Source organism: Marmota marmota, unplaced genomic scaffold, assembly GCF_001458135.2.
Source record: "Marmota marmota marmota unplaced genomic scaffold, marMar, whole genome shotgun sequence".
Lineage (NCBI taxonomy): Eukaryota > Metazoa > Chordata > Mammalia > Rodentia > Sciuridae > Marmota > Marmota marmota.
The window spans coordinates 1,701,731-1,713,333 of record NW_026000241.1 but is presented as its reverse complement, the minus strand read 5'-3'; the positions used below and the strand labels follow the sequence as shown (position 1 = coordinate 1,713,333).

General features: G+C 40.8%; 2 protein-coding genes and 1 non-coding gene across 5 annotated transcripts in view; 1 reads left to right on the top strand and 2 right to left on the bottom strand.

The window, feature by feature from the left end:
* LOC107145222 (putative KRAB domain-containing protein ZNF788) overlaps positions 1–3,912 on the bottom strand; it is a 14,950-nt gene extending 11,038 nt beyond the window's left edge. Inside the window, exon 1 of one of the 3 annotated variants that reach the window (XM_048795058.1) lies at positions 3,678–3,912. Coding sequence is in view for 2 of the 3 variants with exons in the window: in XM_048795059.1 (XP_048651016.1) it covers positions 3,221–3,223 (3 nt within the window). In the remaining variant the exon portion in view is untranslated. Of the gene's footprint in view, positions 1–3,220; positions 3,378–3,677 lie in introns of those variants that run through there. The other 2 variants (XM_048795059.1, XM_015489076.2) reach the window with 2 other exon arrangements.
* Positions 3,913–5,721: 1,809 nt separating this feature from the next.
* The window catches only part of LOC107145223 (zinc finger protein 709), a 16,922-nt gene continuing 11,040 nt past the window's right edge, over positions 5,722–11,603 (bottom strand). The window contains 2 exon segments of the mRNA XM_015489077.2: positions 5,722–9,606; positions 9,608–11,210. Coding sequence (XP_015344563.2) covers positions 9,472–9,606; positions 9,608–11,210 — 1,738 coding nt within the window. The 3' untranslated portion in view covers positions 5,722–9,471.
* Positions 7,313–7,417, top strand: LOC125613858. Its single transcript, XR_007344452.1, has one exon. It is a non-coding gene; the product is annotated as a small nucleolar RNA U13 (small nucleolar RNA).

Sequence of the window (11,603 nt, the reverse complement as noted above, 5' to 3'; positions counted from 1 at the left end):
AAAAAAAAAAAAAAAAAAAAAAAAAACCAAATAGACAAAATAAAGGTATTGTGTCCATCTATAACTAAAATCATTTTTTAAAAAGATGAGTATCAAGTTACAAACTCAGAGGGACTTAAATGCTTATTGCTAACTGAAAGAAGACAATCTAAAACACTTGCCTAACAGCAGATTCCAAGTATAGGACCATAGAGACGTTAAAAAAAAAAAAGTGGGGAAGGGGGTGCTGGGAATATAGCTCAGTTGATAAGAATGCTTGCCTTGCACACACAAGGCTCTGGGTTCAATCCCCACCACCACACACACACACACACACATACACACACACAATCAGTGGTTGCCAGGGTATTTATTGGGGGAGGGAGGAGGGGTAATGGAAGAAGGGAAAGGTGATAAATAGGTGGAGCACAGGGAATTCATTTTTAGGACAGTTAAGTTATATGGTACTGATGGTGGATACATGACACATACATTGTCAAAACTTATAGAACTAAACAAAGCAAGGAGTCAATCCTAATGTAAAGTATGGATTTGAGTGAATAATAATGATGTTAATTCTCAACATCATCACACATATTAATTCATAACAAATACACTATACATATACAAGATGTTAAAAACAGGGGAAACTGGGACCAGGGTTGTGGCTCAGTGGTAGAGCTCTTGCCTATCATGTGTAAAGCACTGGGTTTGATCCTCAGCACTACATAACCACTAAAAAATATTAAAATGACCACTAAAAAACATTAATACAGGGGCTGGGGTTGTGGCTCAGTGGTAGAGTGCTCACCTAGCACGCAAGGCCCTGGGTTCAATCCTCAGCACCACGTAAAAATAAATAAATAAAACAAAGGTATTGTGTCCAACTATAACTAAAAAAATAAATATTAAAAAACCATTAATATAACAACTAAAAAATATTAAAAATGAAACAGGGGAAATAACTAGCTATGAAGAAAGTCTTATTTGCTCAATTTTTCTGTAAATTTTAAAAAGCCCTGAAAAATAAAGGTCTAATAAATAAACTAAGCCATCATCCCATGAAAAGCCTAACTGTGCAAAAAAGAAACCTGACACATACTATTATACAGAGGATATTATAATTTGCATAAAATATGCAAAAATAAGATATTGAAAAAGAAATGCATACACAGGTTATAAAACCGGCAAGATAAACAAGGAGATTATCTAAGAATTTAAAAGACTGGCTCCATCTAGAGAGAGATGAGATGATGCAGCCTTCAGGAGTCATTCCGAGTGGGCATGTGGTGTGAAGGCATTTTCCAAGTCTCAGTATGGCTGCAATTACACAGATGTTCCCTTTTTGGTGGTGATTGGGGTGGGGGGTTAACTGAAGACTGAACCCAGGTATACTCTACCACTGAGATACATCCATGGCCCTTTTTATTTTATTTTAATTTTTTTTAATTTGAGACAGTGTCTTGCTTGGTTGCTGAGGCTGGCCTTGAACTTTCAATCATCCTGCCTCAGCCTCCTGAATCACTGGAATTACAGGCATGCACCATAGTGCCCCACAGCTGTTCTCTTTTGATGTTTCTATTGACTATGTAATTGTTTTATATATAGATTCATATTTAATATTTTTAGAAAGCTCCCAAAATATAAATAAGTCCCAGTGGCGGGTATGGGCAGTCTGAAACACCTGCAGAGGAGACTCCCAATAAGAACCAATGACTTCACATTATAAGTTTGCAATTGACCCTGGACCTCTGATTCCCAGCCAAGGCTACTCACTCACTTTAAGAAGGGGTTTTGGGGGGACACTGTTTGAAGAATCCAGCAAAATCACCCCAACTCGGCATTTTAATGGATGAGAGATGGATGCATATAAATAATTTATATCACAGCAATAAAGCACAAGTGTCTCTACGTGAAGGATATGGAAAATAACAACCCCCAAGAAAAAGGGGGATACCACTGAAATGCTCCATGTTCACCCTGCCAAGAGACCTGCCCTGGTGTGCCCGAAGTACATTCTTTTCAGGTTCTTGCACCACTTCCCTGGGGTGGGCTTTCCTTGATCTCTTGAGGCAGTTTTTCTCCCTTCACCATCCTAAGGTATCCCAAAGGGCAGTAAAAAATCCTGTCCTGTCGCCTCAATACCAGCAAATTGACTGGCTGATCACCATTGGTTCTCTAAGGAATGGAACCTAGGACTGGGAAGAAAGAAAAGTTGACTGTCCCAAGCAGTTAGATATTTAGATGAGGAAGGCTGCTCCTCTGAGAGGCCCCACGCCCTGCACCTCACACTGGCTGTGGAAGGAGCTAGCATTCGCTAAGCATCCCAAGAGACATGGCTGCGGGGATCCTGGGTCTATTCGAGAGACAGTTCAAAAAACCCAGAAATAGGGAAAAACAGGAGGGTGAGCTGAGGCCACATCACCTGTAACGTTTCCTAGAGTGACCTCAATTCGAAGTCAGCCTGCTTCAAGTTAAACTGGGTGCACGTATAGTATCTAACAACAAATCCCGTCAGTACGTGCAACTATGATGCACCAGTAAAAACCACGGAAAAGGAAAAAGACATCCTACTTAGGAGGGAAGAGGAGGGGCACGGGACATTTTCCCCCTTCACCTTAGGGCCGGGTGGTTATTCCCTGCTTAACTTTCAAGTGAAAAGTCCACAAACTGGGGTTACCACAGCTCAGGGGTGGAGCGCTTGCGAGGCATGCGCGAGGCCCTGGGCTCCATCCCCAGCACTGCAAACAAACAAAAAACCCGCGCGCACTGGACACTGAGAAAAGGCAGTCCGAGGGTTGATAACGGTGGGAACCGGGGAGGGGCTGGGTGTGCGAACACCGGGAAGGACCGCGAAGTTTAGGGATCCTCGGCCTAGGAAGGGCGAGGCGGCGAGCAGGACGGTGCGTCCTTTCGGTTGAGGAGAATGGGACCCTCGCCCCACGCGCAGCCGGGGTCCCCGCGACCCTCCCGCAGGGACCGCACAGGCTGAGAGCCGAGGAGCTGCCCAGAGAGGGCTCCGCGCTGGGCCGGGTCGCCAAGGAGGGACGCGACGAAGCTCCGGGGTCGCGGCCGCCCGCCCCGCCCCCCACCCCGAGGGCCGGAGGGGACGGAGGGCGGAGCGGCCAGCGGTCGCCTCGGCCACAGACCGCGGAGCTGCCGCGGGAGGCCGGCCCGACCGGGTCCCGCGCGCCCACAGCCGCCCCGCGCCGCGTCTCCGGACGCCCGGCCCCGCGCTCACCATTTCTCGGCCTCTAGGGTGTCCCGACGTCCTCCCCACAGCTCCGGCGCAGGCCACAGGCAAAGTGACCACGCAGCACCGCTCCGGGTCCTCAAGGGCAACCGGAAGGTGTAGGGACGTCCACCTACTTCCCCTGGCGTCCCTCCGCGGGCCTCTCCTGCGACGTGCCTGATTGGCCNGCCCCCGCGCTAGGCCCCCGCTGGCGCCTTCCCCCAGCTCCCGCGGACCCGGAGGCGCTGTGCGCAGAGAATTCGACTCCTTTTTCCCAGGGGAGGACGCCCCTTCCAGTGTAAGAGGGGCGCCCAGATCAGCCCAGACTGGAATAGCGGGCTCCAGTGTGCCCCGAGGGTCTGAGGCTTGGCCTGAGTCCCTGAGGCCTTTTAGAGCTCTTCTGTTTAAAACGAACACAGACATTTCAAAGAGAATTATCAAGCCAGATAGGTGCGATGGCACACACCTGTCCTCCCAGCGGCTCCGGAGGTTGACGCAGGATTGCAGGTTCGAAGCCAGTCCGGGCAAATTAGGAAGACCTTGTCTCAAAATAAAATAGAAGGGCAGGGGATGTAGAACATTACAGCCCTAGATTGGGTGCAGTAACTCTTTTCCATCAACAAGCTGTGTGTTCTTGTTACAAAGCCTGAAGCATGCGGGGCTGGGGATGTGGCTCAAGCGGTAGCGCACTCGCCTGGCATGCATACGAGCCCAGGTTCGATCCTCAGCACCACATACAAGAAACAAAGATGTTGTGTCTGCCGAAAGCTAAAAATATATATATATATATTAAAAAATTCTCTCTCTATATATATATATATATAAAAGTCTGACGCATGCAATTTTTTTTTTTTTTAAACCCAGGGACTCACGCATTTAAAGCAAGCACTCTACCACTAAGCTGTAGTCCCAACCTTGGAAGGCAATTTCTTATTGATAATTTTTGAAGGTGCTCCTAGTGAACTTTGAAATGTAAATGTATGCTATCCCTAAGGCAAACTGAATACCTATTTCACTGATATAAGAAAAAAATAAAAAGCTATGTAAACTTTGGATGTACATTGAAACTCAATGTGCTTAAAAAATGGGTAAAACTCCTAATGTATCTTTTATTGGAACCTGTTTTTTGAGATATCATACATAAATACACTCCTTTAATGTGCACTATTCAGATTTTTTAGTATATTCACTTATACTTGCAATTTCGCAAGTTTAGAACATTACCATCGGCCATGACAACAAAACCAAACCCGGTAGTCATTAGTTATCCCTTCACTTTCCTTCAAACCCTAGACAACTACTCATCTATTCTGTTTGGATATAGTTCCTATTCTGGACTTTAATATGAAAGGGATTAGATAATCTGGGATCTTTAGGATTGACTTTATTCACCTAACAGTGTTTTCAAGGAACATCTACATTGTAGCAGGTATCAACACATCCTCATTTGTTTCTGATTCTTCCATTGTTTAGATGTAGCACGTTGTGTTTACTTATTCATCCATTAATGTACATTTGCTTTGTTTCTACCTTTTGGATATTGTGAATAATGTTGCCAACACCATTCAGATACATGGTTTTCTGTGTACATATGTTTACATTTCTCCTGAGCCAAGGAGTTCAAGACCAACCTGTGCAACATGATGAGAAGTTCTTTTTTAAAAATGGAGAGGGGAATGTTAGGGCTGGGGATGTAGCTCTGTGGCAGATCACTTGCCTAGCAAGCACCAGGCCCTGGGTTTGATTTCCCAGCACTGAAAAAACGTTTAACTCTTTAAAAAGGGGTGGAGGGGACAGCAGCACCAAAGCCACAAAATTGACCAAAATTATCCCCTACTGACCAATAGAACTGGAGTTACTTGGAAATAAGGTTAGCTTAACTCTATTCTTCCTTCTTTCTAGATAAGAACTATTATGATAACCAGTGATATAAATAAATTCAGTGCACAGCATCCAATATAGAGAAAAGTCTCACTTCATAGACTAACAAAAGCCCAAGTCCAAAAATCTTTTTCAATACCTTTTTACTGATTCTCCCCATAGCTGCTAATGGTTTGTGGTCATTCTTATTTCAACTCATAACACTCTTCTCTTTCACTACAATACCCTAGAAGAATTCTATCTAGAGATAAGGGGAGTCAGAACATCAGGGGATACTCCTCTAACCTTGAGTTCAAAATATAGATACCTCATTTATACTCTCATGCCACCATGCCTGGTTCCATGTAGTTATCTTTTCAGCAGCTCTGGGGATTGACCCAGGGGCAGTCTAAACACTGAGCACCACAGATCCTGGAAGTCTCTGGCAAGAGGGCATTGACAAATGATGATTTGAGTTTTAGCTTATTCAGAATGAATGGAGAAATCTGTTTGTTTTTTTTTAAATGAACTATCTTAAGAAAAATAAAAATTCCCTTACAATACTTGATCTTGTATGTACGAGTTAATATTAATTAAGAATAGCCAATGGTTAACTTGACAAATTTACAAACAATCTGAAAGCCCATAACTGTAATGGAGTATTTTAATATATCCTTACAGGAAATGAAAAAGACAATTGATAGTATACAAATTATTTGAAAAATTTCTAAAATATTCTAGAAAACATCTACAGAAGAGTCTATTTACAAAAACATGCACACTTTATCACATACAGTGAAATGTAATTGAAAACATACTAAGTAATTGAAAACATACTAAGATTATGTTCAACAGTGACAGGAAACAGACAAACCGCTTGCTATGAGGAAGATGCTCATTCTTAAAACTAGGGATCAGTCAATGCATTCACTGCCCAATGCAATAAAGGAAAAAAACTACCCATGTAGTTCTTTTGTTGCTGTTGCAATGCTGAGAACTAACCCCAGGGATGCTTTACTACTATCTCCCCAGCCCCACCCCACCCCCTTTTTTTAAAATTGAGCTAGGGTCTCACTAAATTGCTGAGGCTGGCCCCGAACTTGGGATCCTCCTGCCTCAGCCTCCCCAGTATCTGGGATTACAGATATCCGCCACCATACTTGACCCATGTAGATTATCTCAACTTCATTCTTCCTTCTTTCTAGATAAGAACTATTATGATAACCAGTGATGCAACTAATAAATTCAATGCACAGTATCCAATATAGAGAAAAGTCTCACTTCATTGACTAACAAAAGCCCAAGTCCATAAGAGTCCTTTCTGAATGCACCACTTTAACTACATTCAGTCACTAGCAACATTAATACAACAGGTGTTTACTACATAATGTAAGACCCTAGATGAATTCAGTCTAGAGATGAGGTAAGTCAAAACATCAGGGAACATTCCCAATCTTGCGAGTCCAAATTATGCACACATTAAAGTTTGCAGGAAAATCTAAACAGCAATGGATGCTGAGTGGAACTTGGGAGGTATCTATACACTACACCTCTATAAAGATGACAATCAAGCAATTAGTGCTAACTTTGAGAATACAGGCATATACTGTTTAAGGAACAAGATGTTCTAGAAATGCATTATCAAGCAGATTTGTCTTTGTACAGACATAAAATATTCTTACTTCACAAACCTTGATGGTGTAGCCTACTGTACATCTAGACTGTATGGCACACAGCCTATTGCTCCTAAGCTATAAACCTATACAACATGTATCTATATTCAATATTATAGGCAAGTATAACACATGGTATTTGTGTTTCTAAACATAGAAAAGGTACAGTAAAAATACCATATAAAAGATAAACAGTGGTACACCTATATAGGGCACTTATCATAAAAGGAGCCTGAAGGACTGGAAGTTGCTGTGGGTGAGTCATTGAGTGGTGGATGGATGTGAATCTTAGGACGTTCCTGTACACTACTGTAGATTTTATAAACACTGTGTGCACACTTAGGCTATACTAATTTTTCTTAAAAAATTATTTATTCAATAAAAATCAGTTTACTGCACCATTTTTACTTTATAAACTTAAAAATAACTTTTTTTTCAGTGCTATGAATCAAACCCAGGGCCTCATACTTGCTAGGCAAGTACTCTAACATTGCACTACACACACAGCCCCCTGCAATCTTTTTTGCATTTTGACTCTTTTATAATAACACTTAGCTTAAAACACAAAATCCTTTTTATGGTTTACAAGCACAGGCTTGGGTTTCCACACAGATGTGTTGAGAGGTGCCTCCCTCCAAACTTGTGACAACATCAGCATGTTACCCATCTGAAAATGGAAAAAAAAAAAAAAAGAAAAACACAAACACATTGCATAGCTGTACAAAAATATCTTCTTTATGTTCTTACCCTATGAGATTTATTTTTATTTTAATTTTTTCTGATTTTTAACTTTTTTGTTAAAACTAGGACACAACACACTCATTAGTCTAGTGCAGGACCATTAACAGTCCTGGGAAGATTTATGAAGTCTTCCACTTCCACCTCTGTCCCCCTGGAAGGTTTTAGGGGGCAACACCACACACGGAGCTGCCCGCAGATGGTAACAATGCCTTCTCCTGGACTGCCTCCTAAGGGACCTGTCTGGGGCTGTTTTTACAGTACACTTTTTAAAAAATAAGAATGCAACCTAAAATGATAAAAACTACAGGATATAGAATACATAAACCAGTAACACAGTTGTCTATTATTACTATAAGTATTATGTCTAAAACTAATTGCAAGTGCTATATTTTTACACTACTGGTAGAGCAGGGCTGTTTGTGCCAGCATTACCACAAACACATAGTACTTTGCACTATGACATCACAATGGATATGATGCCACTAAGCAATAGGAAATTTTTCAGGTCTATTGTAATCTTAAGAGACCACACCACATATGCAGCCTGTTATTGACTGAAACACTATTATGCAACACACAACTGTACTCATGATCAGCATGGCAAAGCATCAGGAAAATGAGGTAGAAGCAGGTATCCCTGAAGCCCTATTCATCAATCTAGTTCCATATTAATGGTTATAAAACTCAACACCCTTCATCAATTCTGCTCTCTGTATCTCAAACAAATATATTATTGATGAATTCTAGCATGGAACTGGAAGAGATGGATTGTAGAAGACAGGCCCCACACAGTTATCTGTGTTAACACAATTCAGGAAAGCCATTTCCCACTAAGATTATATTGTGCTACCACAAGTCTCTTCTTAATGCAAAATCCATCATCTAAATCACAGCCAAAAGGAATGACTAAGAGCAAAAGGTGAAAATAATTTAAATGAGATTATCCCATAAGATAAATTTTTTTCATAAATTTATGGCCACTATTAGCATAGAAAATAAAGTAAGTCTCCTCTGCTCCCCCTTCAAACAAGCCTATCTAAATCAGAAAAAATAATTAAAAGTATATGAGTAAGAGACATCTAGTCTCTGCTAACCAAGACCAGTAGGAAAATCCCAATGATTTCTGAATTGTCATTTTTCAATGATCTATTAATCACAGAACAAAAAAATATTAAAAATTTTCATATTGGAAATACACTTTGGTTCACCCATGAATTCAGCAGACTTCAAAAAAGAGAGAAAATTATAGTAACTGATTAAATGATAAAACACTACCTATTAAACTCATGTACAGTTGCTTAACAAGGGGTTACAGAATTATCTCACCTGATGTTCATGTGTGAAAGTAATAAATAGAAATCCATAGTCCAGGGATACTTTAATAAACAACTGAAAAATAAGCTTGCATGTTTTATAACATTTCTTTCATGTTGTAAATCTTCTGGAATGATAGACATGAATTAATTTGTATTATGTACACTTAAAGGACCTCTCTCCAGTAGGAGTCTTTACATGAGTTTGAAGATTCACATAGAGGGAATATTACATGAATATTTGACAAAAAAAAACTTTCCATTGCTTTTCACTTTTATACAATTCCTCTCCAGTGTGCCTTCTCATATATTATGTTAGAACGTGGCCAACTGAAATCTTTCCCACATTGTTTTGCATTCGATAAACTGCTCTCCAGTGTGTTTGTGTATGATTTCTAAATAAACTGGGACAACTGAAGGCTTTTACATATTCTTGACATTTATGAGTATTCCTCCAGAATGCATTCTTGCGTGTCCTCAAAAAGCTGATCACTGAAGGCTTTTTCCCATATTGCTTGTGGTCATAGGGTTTCTCTCCAGTAAGAGCTCCTTCTGGTATTCACACCCAGAGAACTGAAAGTTTTCTTTCATTTTATATTCACAGGGTTTCTCTACAGCAAGAGTCCTTTCATATCTTCAAAGTCAACTGAAAGCTTTACCATGCTGTCTACAATTAGTTACTGTCCATTGTGAGTTCTTCCATGTATTCGAAAGGAACGGGAACACTTAAATGCTTTACCACACTGTTGACATTCATAGGGTTTCTCTCCAGTGTGAGTTCTTTCATGGATCCGAAAGGATCGGGAACAACTGAAGGCCTTATGACACTGTTGACATTCATAGGGTTTCTTTCCAGTGTGAGTTCTTTCATGCATTCGAACAGAACTAGAACAACTGAAGGCTTTGCCACATTGTTTACATTCATAGGGTTTTTCCCCAGTGTGAGTCCTTTCATGTATTCGAATGGAACTTGAACAACTGAAGGCTTTCCCACAATGCTTACATTCATAGGGTTTTTCCCCAGTGTGAGTCCTTTCATGCATTCGAAATGAACTGGAACAACTGAAGGCTTTCCCGCATTGCTTACATTCATAAGGCTTCTCTCCAGTGTGTGTCCTTTCATGCATTCGAAATGAACTGGAAAAACTGAAGGCCTTACCACACTGTTTACACTCATAGGGCTTCTCTCCAGTGTGAATTCTTTCATGCATTCTAAATGAACTGGAACAACTAAAGGCTTTTCCACACTGTTTACACTCATAGGGCTTCTCTCCAGTGTGAGTCCTTTCATGTATTCGAACAGAACTTGAACAACTGAAGGCCTTACCACATTGTTTACATTCATGGGGTTTTTCCCCAGTGTGAGTCCTTTCATGCATTCGAAAGGAACTGGAACAACTGAAGGCTTTCCCACACTGTTTACACTCATAGGGTTTCTCTCCAGTGTGAGTTCTTTCATGAATTTGAAATGAACTGGGACAATCAAAGGCTTTCCCACATTCCTTACATTTATAAGGCCCATTCCCAGTGTGCATTATCATATGTCTTCGAAAGCTTGGAAGAGAAATGAACGCTTTCCCACACTGCTTACAATCATAAGGTTTCTCTCCAGTATGAATTCTTTCATGTTTTCGAAAGGAACTAGGAAAACTGAAGGCTTTGCCACATTTTCTACATTTGTAGGGTTTTTCTCCAGTGTGAATCCTTTCATGACTTCGAAACGAAGTGGGACAACTGAGCGCTTTCCCACATTGCTTACACTGATAGGGCTTTTCTCCAGTGTGAGTCCTTTCATGTATTTGAAAAGTTTGGTAGTATCTGAAGGCTTTTCCACATTGTTCACATACATAAGGTTTCTCTCCAGAGTGAGTTCTTTCATGGTTTCGAAATGAACTGGGGTGACTGAAGGTTTTCCCACATTCTTTACACTGATAAGGTTTCTCTCCTGTGTGCATTCTCATGTGTCCTCGATATGTTGTGTGATAAATGAAGGCTTTGCCACACTCCTTACATTCATAGGGTTTCTCTCCAGTGTGAGTCCTTTCATGTATCTGAAAGGAACTGGGCCAACAGAAAGCTTTCCCACATTGCTTGCATTTATAGGGTTTCTCTCCAGTGTGAGTCCTTTCATGTATTCGAAATGAACTCCGAAAGTTGAAGGTTTTCCCACATTCCTTACATTCATAGGACTTCTCTCCATATTTATGGTTCTCATATGGTTTGCGTTCTGTGTGACATTTCATGTGCCTGTTAAGAGATGAATGACACATGTAGACTTTTCCACACACACTGCACTCATGTGGTTTTACTCCAGGAATAGTTTTCTTGTTCCGTTTAAGATTTGGAGTCTGATGGATGCTTTCCCCAAATTGACCTTCTTTTCGTTCACAGAGTCTCTCTACAGTACAACCTCTGTAGAAAACAAGACATGCGTTATCAGTGGTCTTTTTTATTAATGATGATTAAAGATTTCACAATAGGTAGCAGAATTGCACGTTTGGTATCTTCAATGTAAGTAATGAATGCTCTGGAAGAGTAACTAGAGCTATAACCAAAACAGTGATATTAAACAGGCACAGTGGCACATGCCTGTAATCCTGCAGATTGGGAGGCTGAGTCAGGGTGATTACAAGTTCAAGACTAATCTGAGCAACCTAGCAAGACACTGTCTCAAAATACAATTAAATAAAATAAAGGGCTACTCAAAGGTAGACTACTTGCCTACTGTGTGTGAGGCCATGAGCTCAACCCCCAGGACCAAAAAAAAAAAAAAAAAAAAAAAAAAAAAAAAAAAAAAAAAAAAAA